Source organism: Botrytis porri (assembly GCF_014898465.1).
Source record: "Botrytis porri strain MUCL 3234 chromosome Unknown BPOR_006, whole genome shotgun sequence".
Taxonomy (NCBI): Eukaryota; Fungi; Ascomycota; class Leotiomycetes; order Helotiales; family Sclerotiniaceae; genus Botrytis; species Botrytis porri.
This window is the reverse complement of record NW_024066080.1, coordinates 1,899,030-1,917,102: the sequence shown is the minus strand read 5'-3', so window position 1 is coordinate 1,917,102 and position 18,073 is coordinate 1,899,030. Positions and strand designations below refer to the sequence as shown.

The following is an 18,073-nucleotide window of genomic DNA, read 5'->3' as shown; positions in this document are numbered from 1 at the left end:
TGTGAATATCTTAAAGTTTATGTAGAAACATTTTGAGGCCAATTTTGAAGCGATTATATGAGACTATATGGCCGTCATTAAATTGTAAGCTAAAATGCTAATTTATCCTGCTCAATTCTGGTTTGCACAGCGAACATACGAGTGCCATATCCTCCTCTTTTCTTTTGTAAGAACGAATTGTCTTGGAAAACCTTCTGTGTTTAGCTCAACCCTATTTGAGATTTTCCTCTCTTTCCCACTGAGCTAAAACCTCCTCTGCAGCCTCTTGCTTTAATCTTGCGTTAATTTTCTCCATCCACATCTCCACCCGCCATTCTTCAAACGCCTTTGCCTCGTTCAATTCCTGCTCGTATGCATTTTCGAACCATTCAATCGGCCCATACATCACTTCTCTCAAGGCTTCCTCTTCTTCTTCTTGTTTCTGGTGCTTCTTGATCTTCCTCTCTAATTTCGGGTCGGGAGCGGGCTTCACAAATTCGACCTCATAAGTCAATGGGCCATGATTAGCAGTATACCTTTCCATATCGGAAAGAATGTAACTGAGAAGACGGCCTCGGCACAATTGGCCCATTGTTATGCGCTGTAAGCAGCGCTTATGAGGTATTTTCTGCCGAATTGATTTGTCACCCCCTTCGACTATTTTCAAATGCGTCATTTTTGGGCAGATTTCAGTGATTCTTTTCCATATGTCAACAGAATCCTTTATAAATCCCCAGAATGTCATTTCGTCAATACCCTAGACAATCATACGAGTTCAGTGCGAGTATGTAGCAATTTTGCAGCTCATCCAAAACCGATTCATGGTATACTGACAAGGTTTTTGACTGGAAGTAATGGATCTATGTAAGATCGCCTCATAGACGGGAGATAATTCCACATGTTTCTCCGATTCATCGCCAAATCGCAAGATCTCCAAGACAGTTAGAGTACATCACGCTCATAGTCGATCCATGCGTACATGTCAAATTCCTTGTAACACAGAGCCAACTCGACCGTGCCAGATCCACCTGGATGTCTTAAAATAGAGTATCTCCTGAAACAGGCCGCTCTTGATTCTTGGCACACTTGAGAGAGGAGAGGGGAGTTGAAAAAAGTAGGCGAGAAAGAGACAACCTCAGAAGTGGAGTTATGGTCGACAGCGTAATCCCAAATCATATCACGAACCTCTTGAGGAAGTTTGGGAAATCGATGGAATACTGGCTCCTCCGTCGCAAAAATATACCTGTATGGATTGTCGATTTCGGTTTCTGGAGATGGACCTGGATCATCCTTTTCTACTTCTATACAAGTGATCACTAGTATTGTGATCAAGAGTAAAAAGTAAATGACTTTACTTACTCGCAATACTCGCAACATCATTCAACTCCATCTTGAGTTTTGTTTTGAAAATTCTGTAATGTTGGAAGAGAGTTTGTGGAGATAACATTTTGGGGAAATGTAAAATTGTGTGGGTTGAAAAGGAGTCTAATTTAGTACGATTACTAAAGTCGAGGGAAAACAACTAGCGCACCTGCCTTGATTGGTTCCATGACACATGACTTCGTTGCTTTGTTCTTATAAGCTAGTTTCCTCTCCCTAAGTGATGCGCTGAGATATCGAGGTTGAGATACTGGTTAGAACCATGGACCGTGTGTTGAGCTGGGAGGAACTATCAAGCGGTTCCCCAGCTTCTGGTAGGATTGAAAGTTACCATTATTCAATATTGATTGAGTCTCAAGAAGCCAAGACAGCAGACTCTCGAAATTGCACACATCTCACACTCACTCATCATGCCGCATCTCTCTGGTGCTTCTCACAAAAGTCAGCAGCATGACACCAAAAGCATACTATCCTTCTAAAATAGTCCAGACGAAAGTCATTCTCTCCCCACAAAAAGGATACACCCCAAAATTCTATCATAACCAAAAACACCAAAAGATTAATCAGTCGGTACACACAACTTGAATTAAACCAAACCAGACGAGCTGGTCCATGAAGGGACAAAGTCTTCGGACGTGAAGCAGAGGTCCCGTTTGAGGGGATGTGAAAGACCCAATGTGTTTTTACCACTGAGCCATCTGGACATTGCACTTTGTTGAAGGTGAGTGCAGTTCTTTGATCTATACAGATGAATGCATGGGCGCCGTAATGGGTTGAGAAGATGAGCAGGACATGGTTGAGGATCATTTGCTGTTGGGTCTCCTCACATGATTCGAAATATGAAGTGAATGATTGTCAAGTGACAGTTGAATCTTTCGATATCAATGCGTCACAGGAAGCCCACAGCAATCTCCCCAAGATGAAGGTAAGTGAATGCTCACTAGCCACTTGATATCAAACCTCTCACTTCATCTTACTCACTATCACTAGATCATTCACTTCATGTATTACTCCGCATCTACAAAACTCAAGTGAATACCACCATCCAATCCAATCTCACGATCTTCCAATGGCTGTACCGAACAAACGAGGCTGGTTTCTATTTAAACCACACCACAAAGCTCTTCTCAGAGATTCTTCCACCTCTATCTCGAACTCGAGAAGTTCAATAAAGTCTTCATACATACATACCATCACATCAGTCTTTGTCAAGCAACCTCTCAAATACAAAAAGATATCCACCACCACACCAAGACCCCATCTCAAAAATGTCAACCACCCTCTACCCACCCGTTTCCGCCCCCTCAACCGACCAACAATTTCTCGTCTCCGCCAGCGTCCGCGTCCTCGAATCCCAATACCACACTATCGACTTCTCACCCGAATTTCTCTCTATCTACGGTCGACCCACCCTCGTCTACCGTCCATGGGCACGTCTCTGGTCGATCCCCTGCACAGAAATTCTCGAAGCCATCACACCACGCTATCCCTCTCACACCGCTGTATTCCTCAAATTCGCGGCGTATAAAGATCGGTACATAGAGTTTTGCTTGGAGGTGGATAATTATTATGGATGGTTGGGGATGAGTAAAAATAGGAAAGGAAAGGGAAAGGGGGATGGAAAGGAGGGAGAGGATAGTGGGAAAGAGAGCGCGAGGGTTATTGGGAGAGCCGAGATGGAGGGCGCGTGGTGTAAGCTTTTGATAGGCATGTTTGATGAGATGAGATCGAAGAGGGATGTGATGAGAAATTTTGTGGGCTTGAGAAGTATGCTTGGTGAGGATAGAATTCTTATGACGATTAAGGAGGTAGAAGCAGATATGAAGGAAGTGTTGAGAAACGCGGTGAAACAGGTATGTACATGTTGTTTCTTGTTTCCTACACTTTGTGGAAGAAGATAAAAGAAAAGACGCATGAAGCAGGCGACTAATACTCTTGGTACCCCAGCGATTCAGCAAAGAAGCCGAGGAATACTGGGTTAGAAAGTGGAAGATTTACGGATATCGATGCCCAGAATTAGATGTTGAGGTATGCTCTCCCCCACCTTTCAGATTTCCTATTTCCTATCATCCCATATCCCTATCTCTATTCTCACCTTTTTCCCTCGCTAACCCTCCTCCCCTGCCTAGTGCATAACCGACTGGTCCATCGAAGCACCCTTTCAAAAATCCCTCCTCAAACCCACCGACATCAACAACAACGACTATATGGAGACCGACGATGAAATCTCCGACGAAAAATACACCCCAAGTGGCAAAAACATCGACTCGGGTGTCTCTCTCCACGATTCCGAGTCTCCTCAAACACAGACGACTCAAGAACTTGCACCAAATATGATTCAGGAGTCAGAGATGGAACAGATAAAAGAGGAACATGTAGAGGAAGAGGGAGAGGGAGAAGAGAGACTAGAGAAATCTGATCCGGCGTTGAATACAAAGCAGAATTTGAAGCAGGAGATGCGCGGTGAAGATTCGGACACGATGCATGGACGATTGGCGTTTAGGAGTTAGACCCTAATTAGGAATTGGAAAGCGGAGAGGATAATTTGTAGGAAAGGAAATTAAAAAGGGCGTTAAAATGGATATCAAAGGGCGTACTGGAGTTGAGTTGTTGGTTGTGGATGCCGACGTGGATTGTGGATTGCGGATGTGGATGTGGGTGTGGTATCGGGCTATGGATAACATATAACATATATGCAAACAGGATAGTTAGTTACCTCGCTTCTTCGGAAGCCATTTGACACTGGATAGGAACAAATACAATGAGAATACCTTTGTCTTAATTTCAGATACACATCCGGATTATTTCTCTTCGACTCATAATCTTCTCCCTCTTCCTTGATATCATTACTTCACTTGCGAGTATCACTCAAAAACAATCGATCGCACTAAGATGAATAGATAGATATAAAGTATATTCCTGATTCGCATTCCTAAGCTATGTACTCTCCATTCCCTGCTCCCCCATCCTACCTACTCTCCCAGCTCCATCCTATCCCCAACCGAATCCAACACCAATCCATCCATCCACTATGCACCACAAGAGTAAAAATAAACCGAAGCAAAACAAAACACAGACGAGAAGAGAAGAATACATGAGTGGTAAATACATGCTAAAATTTATAAAATCCACCTCATCCCATCCCAAACGTATCCCACAAAACGCCTCAAACCAAAACAGCATATCCCTCAAACACCAATCCATGATGCAGCTACAAAGATGAAAAACCCAATCGATCAAAACACGCCACCTAACCAATCCCATCAATGATATCGGTCCATGCACCATGCTTCCCATCCATTTATCTACCTTCCCGTTACTGCACCAAAAACACCGTCCGGGTAGCAAGCAAGCAAAGCAAGCAGTAAGTGAGCCTCCTTCACTGATACATTTGGTCCCATCCATTCATCCGCTTATACTCCCGCGCAAGGATAAGAAGGAGAAAAGAGGAAAGAAAAGGAAACCAAACAGAATTATTCCCATCTCCCTTCGATTTCCACCGCCTTTGCTCCCGCGACTCTCCTTGCGCTTCCACTTCCTGCGCCATACAGCATCTCCATCAACTTCCCCTTTTGCGTTTCTCTAACCTTTCCTAAATATCCACTCGCGTCTTCTAGACCTTGAATTTGCTCTTCGACTCGAATCGTACTACTGTTCGTTCTTACGAGCGGACTGACTAGCTTTTTCCTTAAATAATCTAGATTTGCTCGTAATGTTAACAATTTGCCGTTATGATCGAGAAGGACAGATTTGTTTTGAATAGTCTTAGAACGGATATTGGCGAGAAGCTTTTTATTCTTCTCGAATTTGTGAAGGGTACTGGAGGAGGGACCAAGAAGTTTGGTCCAAAGTGAAGAGAGAAGTTTATCTTCATCCATTTCTTGAGTATCTAGCTCGCGGGATGCGCTACGAGATAATGCTTTGAATTGATGATCGATCTTTTCGAAGATGGCAAAGAGATGGAGAGCATGATTAAGCTCAGAACTGATAGCATCTTCAAGCACTGATAAGAATTCGTTGAATGTTCTTTGAAGTGTTTGACGTGTTCTTTGAGGCGATGACATGCCGAATATATTCGTTGCGACAACGCCAATTTTGGTCGGTGTTCCAGTAGGAGTTTCGAAAACTCCTATTCGGCTAAGAAGTGTGTGTATATTATCAAAGGCTGAATTGAGTGGAGATGGCGGCAGATGATTTAGTTGAGCAAGCTCTCGTTTCGCCCAATCCATAACGATCAAGATACTAGATATGTCAGATGATTTCAAGCAACAGAAATAGAAAGCATTACCCATCCACATCTCCGTCAACATTAGCAAAGAACCTGGTTAACTCAATAGACAAAGTTTTGAGGGTTTCACTCAGTTCATCGAGTTCCGCAACAATGACAGGCGCAGATGTCATATTTGTTGAGCGTACACTCTCACCAAGATCCCAGACCGCAATCCCAGTCTGCTGTATATCGCCGATTTGTTGAATCCCATTTTCTGAATAGAATATTAGAGGCTCAAAAGCTCTTGCGAGTCCCGCGACCTTGATAAGATCGGGCACTGGAGGTAGTTGTGAAGGTTGGAATAGTGTTCGTAATGTCAAGATGGAAATAATCGCTATCACAAGCGCACTGCACACGGAAGCCCATGAACTCATGATCTTCTCAAACTTTAAACTAATAGATGAAAATGCAGCTTCAAACGGTTCTGTACGATGTTGTACTTCGGTTTTAAATGCGAATCGAATAACTTTTTATACATCAGCATTTGAACCAATACATTTACTCCAAGTTTCATACAGTTGTTGGGGTTCTCCAGCGAAGGTACCAGCGCGCCTTCGTGGCTATCCTCCTGTTTAACTACCGCGCCAAACGTCTTTCCAAAATCTTCATTTCTCGAAAGATATGGACCTGGCGAGGGACTTCTCTTCTTTTCCGGTGATATTGAACCGGTTGGTAATCTGGTTCTCACCGCCGCGGCAAGAGTCGGATCAGAACCACCTCCCTCATCAGCACTCTCATATTCCGGACTACTTTCTCTCGAAAGTTCCCTGTGCCTCTTTCCCAATATATTACTATGCCGATTCCAAAAGCCGCTGCTTCGGTTGCCGTTTTCCTCTCGTCTCCATGCTGGCGGACTGTAACCACCTCTGGATACCGAGTCTCTTAGGTCGTCCTCCGAGTCCGTGTCGCTGCGGAAGCCCGAATGCTGGGAAGGATAACCAAAACGGCGAGGTGGGTTGTGATCTATCTCTATGTTTCCTTGTTCGAAGTCCTGCAAAGATGCGTTCAACGAGGGGTGGTCGTCGAACATTCCTTCTAGCTCCTCTATCGTAGTGCCCATGATTTCTATTATTCTGCACGATGTCGGTTGATGCGCTCCAACTTGGTATGGGCAGAGCTTTAGTCTGTATGAGATAGAGATATGCGAACGATATGATTATGACAATCAAGAAGGTACTAGGCGCGATATTTAGGTTGATCAGTGTAAAATGGACTTGGTTTTGGATAGTTAATATGGACATATCAATCCGAAAACACGTCTGCCTTGAGTAGCTGTTTACAGTCGCGTAAACTTTGTGAATTTATGACTTTAATTCATACAAGTATGCGACTGTTATTCTGTTCAATATATGAATGCGCCAATGATGGATTGAAAGTTATGTTGGTTTTGTCTGGAAGTGACTGAACTGATAGCGATGCGATAATGGATAAGTGGGTGGGTTGGAAGAAGTGAATTGCGGATATGATACTAAAGTGGGCTTGGTGGTAATGGGTGGTAATGGGTGGTGGGCAGACTGGTAGTGAGTGGGTGGGCAGACTGGTGGTGCAGGCAGGTGGTGGTGTGTGTACAGGACACGGATAGAGGGAAATAGGTATAGTGCACGGTATTTTGGTGGGGTTATGTCTTTTGGCAAAGGCCCATTGCGCATTCGTGTTTAAAGTGATTGGGGGAGAGAAGGGAGAAGAGAGAAGGGAGGAGAGAGAGAGGAAAGAATGATAATATGAGTATAGTATACATTGGTCTCGAAATAGAAATAAGCACAGCAGTAGAAACTAATACAATCGATTTCACTATTTGGAACTAATTCATTCCATATAATGTCTTTTATTGATTGGTTTTGAAGTGTATCTGACAGATATCTCATTATACCCACCTGGATCTTTCCTTACCTTGGTAGGCATCTAATACTCCCATTCTGATAAATCCCCCATAGAATATAGAGAGGAAGAAATAACCTGGAACCCATACGTTTCTTTCCTAAGTTTCCTGTACTTTCATCCATTTTCATTCTATTCCAGGCTTCTTCATCTAGTTGTACACCACCACCACCACCACCACCACTACTGCAATAAGAACACTGACTTGTCGACTTCTCCCTCTCCCTCTCCCTCTCCAATATCTCCCTCCCCTCTCTTCCAAATTCCCCCTCATCATCCCCCTCCTACCCAATCCAAATCTTGCTGCGTTGTCCATCCTTCACCCCTGTCTAGCCTAATCCCAGTATTGGTGTGTGTTTCAGGGATACATCTCTTGTCGTCTCAGTCAATGATTGGCCGAGATGACCAAATGATGCAGGGAGAGCATCATGTACCACTTGTACTGCGTGGCTGGACCAATCGTGCTGCTAGCTCCTCCCATTGGAAGATATGGAACTAATGCAATGGCTTTAGACGATTGGATATGGTGACGTGAGAGATGGAAGGAACAGAAAGAGGAAGATCGGGCGATCAAAGCATTTGTCTGTAGGAGGTCTTCGACTTCCCTTGCTTGAATTTGGCTTTACTCCAAAAAAGAAGTGTTAAGGAAGGAAGTATAAAATTGTTACATTGGCCAGCCACCGAATTATTCTTTTATAATGTGGTGAAACCATCAAAGAAAATGTTAATCTACAAGTAGGACTTTGTAAATACGTCACATTTCTTAAACGCCCTTCTTTCTGAAGATACGACGAGAGAGAAGATACAGGCGCATGAACAGAAAAATTGCCATTTCATGCATGATGTTGTGCCTATCTAAAACGCTACCTATTCGCTATGCTAATTACAAGATATACTACAGTTGGTTTTACCAAGGCTTTTTCTCTTAATCCTCCATCCCTTGCTCGCTATCCCTCAAATCCCTTGAATTTCGTAGGTATCGTATCATTCTGAATGACCGTAACAATGAAATGAGATTTGCGTCTTCTCCCGGTGTTCACACGGTCTTATGCAATTTATGTAAAAGTAACAAGACTCATCATCTTCCACCAGCCATTACACTTCTGTAGTATCCCAAACTTAGATCGATGGTATGCTTCAAGTATCTATCCTCGGTGAGGGGCAGTCTCAAAACCTTTGGTAAATCCACATGCTGTTTGACGTGGTTAGTACTTGTCAAAAGAGGGGGCCGCCAGAATGTTCTTACCTCGCCCTTCTTCTCCATATCCACCACCGCTTTCGCCACTAATCCACTAATAGTTTCAATTGCCACTGTCTCCATAAAAGCGGGGTGGCGCGATTCATCCACGACAGCCGGTAGCCCTGCCAACAATCTGTCCAATACTGCAAGGTCGAGTTCTTGGCTCTTCTTTTGGAATTCAAGTAAAGTGAGAAAGTCCTGATAAATCTCACCTCCAAGATGCCACTCCAAAATAGCATCCTCCTTGCCCGCAAAGCTTGTAAGAATATTGCGAAGTGTAATATAGTCGAATTCGATGACTGCCTTTGGGGCAACCTCCTTTGCAAACGTGCGGTGAGCTTCTTCAAACAATCCGGCTTTAGTCAGAAATTCGACTTCGCTTAATGGATCCTTCCTGACACTTCGAGTGTACAATGCCTTGGACTCCCATATCCATGATGCTGGAATTTTATAATGCTGTACCAAGGTAATGAAGCTCTGGCTATCTTCAGATCCGATCTTCGCAGCATGTCGAGCAAGATGATCTTGGATGGATTTTGCACGAGCGTTGGTCGACGACAAGTGAAGTAGAACAAATACTGCATCGAGCCAATATCCTTCATTGTTGAGCTGAGACGCAAAAGCCAAGGTAGTCTGGTCTTTCTTCTCTTCGGCCGTGCCCTGGTAATCCAATGCACCAAAAGAAGTCATGGCCCGGCTCAGCTGCCACGAAAGGCGCATGTCCAAGGGCGATAGTTGCGAATTCTCAGGTCGTAGAATAGCCTCGAGGTCGGCGTTGTCGTAGGTATACAACTTCAATAGACCCCAAAGAAGATCCTCGCGCTCATGAAGCTGGTCGTCTTGCCATAGCTTAGGAATCTTCTGTTCGACGTACCAAGCGTGAGGTCTGGATGTCTCTTTTTCTGCCATTTCTTTGTCAAAGATTTTGACTGCAACGTCGAGCTCCTCATTTGCCTTGATTGCGTACCACAATCTCAAGCCAAATGCTTGCCGCCAATCGAGCCCGAAACGTTTCGAGATAATGAAGTCTTCAATACGATCTTCCATATGAGGTGCTTTGTTACCTTCACAGTAACAGACATTTCCAGCGAGAAGTTCGTAGAGAGCACGGATTGGCTGACTAAACTCAGAGAGAGCTTTTGTATTTCGCCACTGTAATAACTGCTCGCGCATATCCTTCTTGACACTTTCCTTGCCACCAATCATTGCAATAAGTGTAGCCAAATGGAAGTTCTTACCATTGATGAGATGTCCGCAAGCCTCTGGAATCTTGTGACCGGACAACGAGGCGATCGCTTTTTCTTCATGAGATCTAGCCATTGCAACGTGCTGAGACGATGCCTGTGCAACTAGATTTTGCCAAAATGTAGACAATTTGTCCTTGCGTAGGCGCTCAACTGCATTCTCGATGTGATTTAGTTCTTGGGGAATTTCAATATGGTCAAAAAGAATGCTAGCAAGTTCCCAGACAAGCTTTTCATGAGCTACTGATGGATCTCGAACATTTCGTTCGTCGAAGAAGTCTAGAAAGGAATATGTCTCTGGTAATGATGCGTAAGGAACACCATCGTAATTCTCGATGACCGTCAAAAATTGGTGCTTCTTAAGTGCATCCGCTGAAGACTCGTTGGAAAATTTAGCGAACCGGATGTTACTGGCTTCAGCAATACCACTCTTTTGGATCGTGAGCAGACCATCCTTTTCACGAGCCCGACGCGATTTGGTAAATGGTTTGGAATCGGCAGACGCGGCATACACCAAGGTTCCATCTGGGCCCCAGCTTGGTTTGACAGAGTCGTGAAACGCACGATCCTCTTCTGGCATTTCAGATTCGTCATCACCAATTTTGGATTTCTTGTTAAAAGGTTTCTGTAAATATTATTTCTTAGCATTGTATTACATAACAATTAGATACATGAGTGGGCGCAGCGAACGGCCCCATTAATCATCACCATCTCACGAGAATGTTTAGCAGGGAAAACCAACCTCAAAATTATCGCCCCTCTTGTAGTTAGAAGCCTTGATAGGACTTGCGACCTTTCCAAACAAGTCATTGTGAACATCCATAAACGACGCAAATCCGTTTGTGTTTGAAAAGCCCTTGTTAGTTGTTGGAACTTCAGCCTGTGCCAGGACAGACTGCTTTTCGTTTCCGTGAACATCAATAAGACTTTTCAAGACAGCACGATCCTGTTTCTTGGGGCTGGCAGTTGCTCTCAATGTAGCCGCCCAGTCATTTGCAGCTGGAAATCGGAGCTTGGATGGTGTGTCTAATTTTTGCGCTCTCGCTCTAGCTCTCACGATTGCACCAGGTGTCCCAAACTCGACCGTATCGTCTTCATCTTGCGAGTCCTCCATTTGCTCCGCGGTATTGCCAGTTTCTGGAAAAGAGCCCGCCATCTCTTGATCCACGATACTGACAGATTCATCGTCCTCGTAGACGTCGTCTTGGTCAATTGGTTCCTCGACGCCACTTTCTGACTGTGAACCCACGGAGCGATTATCTAAAAAAGACTCCTGGTTTTGAACAAATGTGCTGTCCGCGGTTTCTTCATCCGAGTAAACCTCCTCGTCATCGAATGCGCCTGGAAGGACCTTTTTCTTTCTAAATTCGAATGTATCCTCAGGGTCTGACTCTGTTTGTGTCAAATCCATGTCAGATGCAAAGGACTGATCGAAGTATTGAGGGGTGGCCTTTGGTGTACGAGTTCGCGGAGTTGGTGTGTCTGGAGGAGCAGTAAGAGTACTATTGCCAAAGTCGCCACCGTCTTCTTCTTCGAACTCCATATCGTCGTCCTCCTCATCTCCATAATCAAGTTCATAGACCGTGTAATGTGCAACTTTGAACACCCAAGTTCCATCGTCTGCATTGTAACTCACGAATTCGGTATCCTCTACACTCTTCAGCTTCTTGATATGTTTCTTTAAACGTGCATCATCAACTCCTCTCTTAGAGACATTGCGAGGCCATGAATTAAACAGGGTAATAGTAGATGGAACATTAAGTCCAGACCCAACTTGAGGTTTTTGGACAGGTGCGTTGTCTGGATAAACTTCAGCACGTCTAGTTTCAAGAAAAACGATCCTCTCAAAGATATCATCAAGATTAATGCCATTGAGATTGACTACATCACCGAATTGAATGTAGCCAACGCCCTCACGACCAACTGTAAATTTGTGTACCTTTTGACGTTCGGCGCGAGTCATGTTCTCAATTTCTTCTCTTGAAGGCGTCATCCAGTAGTAGCCGAGAGAGGCATCACGAGGAGATTCGGGAGACTTGGACTGCTTCTCATTGATGATGGCGAGCTGCTTGTTCTTATTGACTTCTGTCATCTCAGGTGAGGTAAGATCAGGGCTCTGCACAAAATTATTGTTAACCGGATGTAATGGGCTAGCAGATGCGGTTCCATTAGAGTTTGCAGTGCCGTTGGCCGATCCATTAGGGGTACCGTTGATGCTACCATTGACACTGGCGTTGGGTGACGATGCTGGTGTCTCGAAAGTGACCTGCTTCTTAATAATCGACTTGTTAGGAGATTCGGCAACATGATCTGGAGTGACAGGGTTCTTGAAAAGATCAGAGCGGACATTGCGGTTGATAATAAGCTTCTTGAAGCTTCCACCGCTTGCATAGTTCGTGCTGGTGCTAGACGAGAATGCTCCTGGTGCTAGAATGCTATCATCGCTGTGGAAACTGCGACGAAGGCTATTACTAGACATACTCTTGCTCAATGCTCGGTTGCCACTCAGTAAGCTGCTGCTGAACATGGAAGGAGTACTTCCTGCAGTCGAGACACTTCCTGGGGTGTAAGATAAACCAAAACCTCCACGAAGAGATTTGCTAGGAGTATTGAATCGCGAAGAACCAGATGCGTTTAGCTTGTACAACGGAAGAGCGGCTGCCTTCTTTTGTCTATTAGCACTTGATAATGGGGTTGCGAGAGGTCCAGGATTCTGGAGACGTTCTGGGTTAGTCTTATCCTTGTCAGCAAACATGGATTGAGTGCCATAAGCTTTAGAATCGTTAAGACTAGTGCTGAGAGACTGTGGGCCTTGTCCCTGTTGTGATGTGTTGAAGATGGAACCTGTTCCAAAAATGGAACCTTGGGGTTGAGCAGGTTGTTGCTGCTGCTGTTGGCCAAGTGTTGAAGAACCAAACAAATTGGACTGCTGCTGGGTCCCAGTGTTACCAAACAAGCTCGATCCTTGTTGTTGCTGAGATTGACCGAACAATCCACCAGGTTTCTGCTGGTTGGCATTGTTTCCGAGACTAGCACCAAAGAGGCCGGTGTTTTGCTGAGGTTGATTGTTTTGATTTTGAGCACCAAAACCACCACCACCACCACCGAATAAGCCACTTGTACCAGTGTTGGTTTGAGCTGCAGGCTGGCCGAAAAGGCCGCCTGTAGCAGCTGGTTTAGCACCGAAAAGACTGCTTCCTGTGTTGGTATTGTTTGCACCTCCAAAAGGACTGTTGTTTGTAGCTGCTGGTTGCGAACCGAATAATCCTCCAGTATTTGAAGCAGCGGGTTGCGCGCCAAAGAGGCCGGTGGTAGCTGGTTTTTGTTGGGTATTTCCGAAAAGACCCCCGCCAGTGTTGGTGTTAGTAGAACCAAAACCGCCTCCGAAAGCATTGGTTGTAGCTGGTTGTTGCTGAGCGGCGCCACCAAATCCAGTTGTTGGATTCTGCTGCTGTTGAGTATTTCCAAAGAGACCTCCTCCAGTATTTGTGTTGGTCGCCCCAAATCCACCCCCCGTTGAGCCAAAGCCTCCAGTGGTAGCTGCTGGTTGCGTGTTACCAAAGCTAAAGGCCGGTTTTGCTGCAGTGGTGTTGTTGTTGTTGTTGCCAAAAAGACCTCCTGTGTTGGTATTGGTCGATCCAAAGCCACCAGCTGTCGAGCCGAATCCTCCGGTACTTTGATTGTTGGTAGTCGATCCAAATAATCCACCGCCAGTCTGTGCTTGAGGTTGAGCACCAAAGAGCCCACCAGTCGCGGGTTTCGCGGCACCAAAGAGTCCACCGCCAGCTGTAGCGGTATTCGAACCAAAACCTGTGCTAGCTGGTTGACTTGTACCGAAACCCGTGCCTGTTGATCCGCCACCAAACATGGTTGAGCCTGTCGTGGCGTTATTTGTAGAACCAAAACCTCCCGTTGGAGCTTGGTTGGAACTACCAAATCCGCCGAAGTTTGTGTTTGTGCCAAATGCACCACCTTGATTTTGATTATATCTTAAACCCTTAGTGTAATCGGCCAATCGAAGTTCCTCGGGTGTAAAGTTTTTGTAAGGTTGTTGGAAGGATATGCTTTGGTAGGCATTCTGCATAGAGGAATTGGGCTCCTTCTCGACAAATGCTGTAAAAGGGACGGCTTGGGTGCCTTCGCACTGGGTACTTGCAGCAGCTCCTCCAAATCCAGTTCCTGCATTGCTTCCAAATCCGGAACCGCCTCCAAAAGCTGAAGGTGTGCTCGTGGCAGGAGTAGATCCAAAGCCACCAGTTTTGTTTCCAAACAGTCCACCTCCAGTATTGGTAGCACCAAATCCGGTTGTGGACGCAGCGCTACTTCCAAATCCACCACCGCCAAATGCACTAGTTGTTCCCGTCGCAGCACCGCCTCCAAACATACTACCACCTGTTGTCGCGGTTGTACTTCCAAATCCAGTAGTCGCTGGCTTTGCTCCAAACCCTCCGAAACCTGTGAAGAATGTCAGTAACCCATCATTAACCCATATGTCGAAGAGTGAAAAAGAAATTGCTGGAACGTGTAGTTTCAAAGAAAGTTGGTTTCATGGTTGAGATCGCTCGCCGTTGATTTAGATTGGATGATTCGAGAGCAAGAGCGAATGCGACACGAATGCGATCCAAGGTAAAACAAGCTATCAAGCTAAACAAAACATTCAGGAGATTAGAGCATTAGAGCATCGACATACCAGTACTGCCACCAGTATTACTACCAAAGCCTGAAGAAGCTCCACCGCCTCCAAACATACCACCACCCGTGTTGTTATTTGCACCGAAGCCGGTATTAGTGGGAGCAGGTGCACCGAAAACTATTGCAAGAGACGATTCGAGTAAGTAATGAGTTCAACGGGATCGCAGAGCCCCCTCAGTCTTTCCCGAGGCCCAGCGAATTATATGTATAGAAAATGTTAAAGCGTTGACCTACCTGAGCCGGTATTGTTGTTTGTAGTTGAGCCACCAAAACCTCCTCCAAATCCCGCCGGTTTATTTTGTTGGCCGAAGCCACTACCAAATGCTCCTCCCCCGAACGACATCTTGATTGATTATCGACAGTGGGCGAAGCGGATCTGAATTGCTGCTAGATGTAGCAGATTGCGAAACTGAAAAGTCGCTCTCTTTGTGGAGAGATGAGGTTGATCACAATCGCAGAAAAGGCGAACGCGCAAAAATGGAGAAATTGCGCTTAGGATCGAGAAAGTGTCGCATACATTAGAAATTGTAAAGAGAGTGCCAAAATTATCATCAATAACAAAGTGGTTGGATGATGTATGGGGGAAGAATTGAAGTTGGATTTGAAAGCCCGAAATTGTTTTGGTGATAGATTAGAGAATTTGTAGGAGAACGCGCTTTATTAATTGTAATGGTCGTTGGAAGAAAGTTCGGCTAGGGGAGGGAAGGGAACATGGGCCTCGAAAGTGTATGGGAGCTTGAGAATTTGAGAATTTGAGAATTTGAGAACCTCTACCTAGGCAACTTTAATCCAACCCATTAGAATCATGAGAAATACGGTTTAAACCAGTGAATGAAGCAGATATCTCGAAAGCCTTTCAAGAGGTACTGTTGCCTGGGATAAAAATATTTTCTTATTGTTGGTATGAGACTATGAGCACTGTGCGTAGGCACTGGGTAGTACAGCTGGTATTTGAGCGGATGACTAATAATATCTCGATATGAAGGTAGGTATTATTATGATACAGTGGTTGATTGCACCGTGGAATTCTGGACTCTCCTCATGAGTAAATCTGATCTGACATTTGTATGGTTAGCCAACCTACAACAGAGAAGAAATCCATGTTAGGCTTTCTTTGATATGACTCTTCTTTGTACCTGAGGAAGAAGTTCTACCATATGATTTGATACTTGAACTTTCACAGACTCTACAGAGATTCTACAGAGATTCTACAGAGATTCATAGCCAAGGTTCCCCGTTCGTATACAATCGGTATCATGCATACAATCGTATGTAGATGATCACCTGATGCTATACGCGTGACCAGCCTTCAATGTCACTATCTACCACCTGCCTAGTAGGCATTACCTTCGTCTTAGGAACGCTTTCTTTCCTTTTTTTCTCTTTTGACTATGGAATGGTACTTCGTCTGGACTCTGTACAATGAGTAACTCGGCCCCAACTCTGTGCATTCAAGTTTCCTACCTCGAGCTATCTAGTACTTCATGTCTCATGCTTTATATACCTACCTAGTGGTACTAGTCAGCCAGTTTACCCGATTGCATTTTCATTATTAGGTAGGGGGGAGAGATACGTCAATTAACACTACATACAGTGCACCAATTCCAACTTCCATGCGACCCGTGCTGACTAATCACACACCCATTTTCGAGTGCAGCCCTCATTCGACGCGTTCAGACTCAATTTTCTCCAAAAGCTTAACGCGTCGATTCTTCGAAACAGTAGTACCACCTTGCACCACCTTGCACCCTACCTACACTTTTAATCCCCAATCAGCCCATCATAATCACTTACATCAAATCGCTCCGTCCCACTTCACCACCCTGTCCGACAAAAACATAATAATAGCTTTCCTTCCCAGCCACTAACAACGACCCGTCTTCTCTAGACTTAGGTACTTGATACACGTTATTTTACAATTAATAGCCACTTTTTTCTCAATTGCTCCCACTTTGCGCACACTGTGTTTTAAATAAATAAATAAAGTGTTCGATGGCATCAACAAGTCAACCGCATTCTTCTTTCCCCGCGCGTCCGTTCAATAACCTCCGCAATCCTCCCACCACAACTGCTTTTGCTCAATCACAACCCGCTCTGGCTTTGAGGCAGAAAGAAAGGTTATCGAAGGATACCCAAGCGCAAGCTCCAGCCCCGGCCATGGTCCCGCCGGCTAATGCTCAAATGAATATCCTAAGTGATGAACAGAGGGAAGAGATCAATGAAGCTGTATGTCTACATATATCCCACGAAACACCATGCGCAAGACGACACAGCTCCATCAACAGTCGCGCGCATCGCACCAACCCCTCCTCCTCAACCCACATCAAAACGATGCGCTAACAAACCCCCCAGTTCGTTCTCTTCGATAACGACAAGGACCAAAGAATCGACTACCACGAATTCAAAGTCGCCCTAAAAGCCCTCGGTTTCGATCTGCCCAAACCCGAAATCCTGACTCTCTTAACCACGCACGGCATACCTCCCGACACCGCAGCGCGCAACGGCACACGCGATCCTAATATTCCTCCAGGGCGTCTGCTCCTGACTCTCCAAGCCTTCCAAACCATCGCCGGGAATCTCATAGCAGCGCGCGATCCTCGCGACGAGATACTGCGAGCGTTCGCTCTATTCGATACCGACGACAAAGGTATGATAACCCTTGAAGATTTACGGCGAGTAGCGCACGAACTCGGCGAAGGACTAGAAGAAGACGAGCTGCGAGCAATGATAGAAGAATTCGATTTAGAGGGCAAAGGTGGAGTAGGGAGAGAAGAGTTTATTCAAATATGTATGGGATGAATGAAAACCCCCAAACTCAATATATCATCTCATCCTCATCAAGGTCTCGGGTCACCCGTTGGATTACCACCTTCCCCCAGCCTCTGGAAGCAGTCCACCGATTTGTTCCATCGTTTCATCGAAAACAAAATCATCCCGGCCAATTCGAAGTACTGGAGCAGAAGGATAGGAGATAGAGACCTGTTTTGATTACAGTATGACGTTTTTGTCTTTAGTTTTCCGTGTATATCACATCGTTATACCATCAATCATATCAAGGAGTCAAGCAAGGAGTGCAGGCGTCGGTTTGGGTTACAGAGAGGCCAGGGTATTGCACTACCTTCATGCGAGTAGGTATGCATAATTACAGTACATTTCCAGGATACCACATCCACACGACGAGAAAGACATTCGTGATCTCAACATGAAAACATCTACCTGGCAGCCGAAGAATTTTGTCCAGAAGTTGCGTCGATGGCATCAGGTACCACTCAGCATTGCACGAAATTAGCGAATAGCATTCTTCAATTTATCACACATATTCACACTCCATAACCCAATCTACTCTAACTACACCTTCCTACTAAAGCGGAAGCCTTGCAATATCCCCAA

At 45.1% G+C, this 18,073-nt stretch overlaps 5 protein-coding genes across 5 annotated transcripts; 2 read left to right on the top strand and 3 right to left on the bottom strand.

Annotated features, from left to right (window-relative positions):
• Window positions 1-211: 211 nt before the first annotated feature.
• Window positions 212-1,426, bottom strand: EAF01_005084 (uncharacterized protein; the record flags this gene model as incomplete). The annotated part of the gene is made up of 3 exons (XM_038913339.1): window positions 212-736; window positions 931-1,280; window positions 1,339-1,426. 3 exons carry the CDS (start codon window positions 1,424-1,426, stop codon window positions 212-214), a joined length of 963 nt encoding a protein of 320 aa, XP_038771425.1.
• Window positions 1,427-1,576: 150 nt separating this feature from the next.
• Window positions 1,577-3,967, top strand: EAF01_005083 (uncharacterized protein). The gene is made up of 4 exons (XM_038913338.1): window positions 1,577-2,284; window positions 2,350-3,212; window positions 3,307-3,387; window positions 3,489-3,967. Exons 2-4 carry the CDS (start codon window positions 2,628-2,630, stop codon window positions 3,867-3,869), a joined length of 1,047 nt encoding a protein of 348 aa, XP_038771424.1. The 5' UTR covers window positions 1,577-2,284; window positions 2,350-2,627; the 3' UTR covers window positions 3,870-3,967.
• Window positions 3,968-4,832: 865 nt separating this feature from the next.
• Window positions 4,833-6,689, bottom strand: EAF01_005082 (uncharacterized protein; the record flags this gene model as incomplete). The annotated part of the gene is made up of 3 exons (XM_038913337.1): window positions 4,833-5,601; window positions 5,648-6,095; window positions 6,146-6,689. The coding sequence occupies 3 exons, from the start codon at window positions 6,687-6,689 to the stop codon at window positions 4,833-4,835; spliced, it is 1,761 nt and encodes a 586-aa protein (XP_038771423.1).
• A 1,896-nt stretch (window positions 6,690-8,585) lies between these two features.
• On the bottom strand, window positions 8,586-15,026 carry EAF01_005081 (uncharacterized protein; the record flags this gene model as incomplete). Its single annotated transcript, XM_038913336.1, has 5 exons — window positions 8,586-8,699; window positions 8,754-10,616; window positions 10,734-14,446; window positions 14,682-14,801; window positions 14,918-15,026. The coding sequence occupies 5 exons, from the start codon at window positions 15,024-15,026 to the stop codon at window positions 8,586-8,588; spliced, it is 5,919 nt and encodes a 1,972-aa protein (XP_038771422.1).
• Window positions 15,027-16,675: 1,649 nt separating this feature from the next.
• EAF01_005080 (uncharacterized protein) lies at window positions 16,676-17,671 on the top strand (the record flags this gene model as incomplete). Its single annotated transcript, XM_038913335.1, has 3 exons — window positions 16,676-16,909; window positions 17,036-17,471; window positions 17,526-17,671. 3 exons carry the CDS (start codon window positions 16,676-16,678, stop codon window positions 17,669-17,671), a joined length of 816 nt encoding a protein of 271 aa, XP_038771421.1.
• Window positions 17,672-18,073: the final 402 nt, after the last annotated feature.

Bases quoted from the DNA above. Each gene is read 5' to 3' on its own strand.
- EAF01_005083 (XM_038913338.1), top strand. From the start codon at position 2,628: ATGTCAACCACCCTCTACCCACCCGTTTCCGCCCCCTCAACCGACCAA. The intron at 3,213-3,306 runs GTATGTACATGT...TTGGTACCCCAG, and splicing joins TGAGAAACGCGGTGAAACAG to CGATTCAGCAAAGAAGCCGA. The intron at 3,388-3,488 runs GTATGCTCTCCC...TCCCCTGCCTAG, and splicing joins GCCCAGAATTAGATGTTGAG to TGCATAACCGACTGGTCCAT.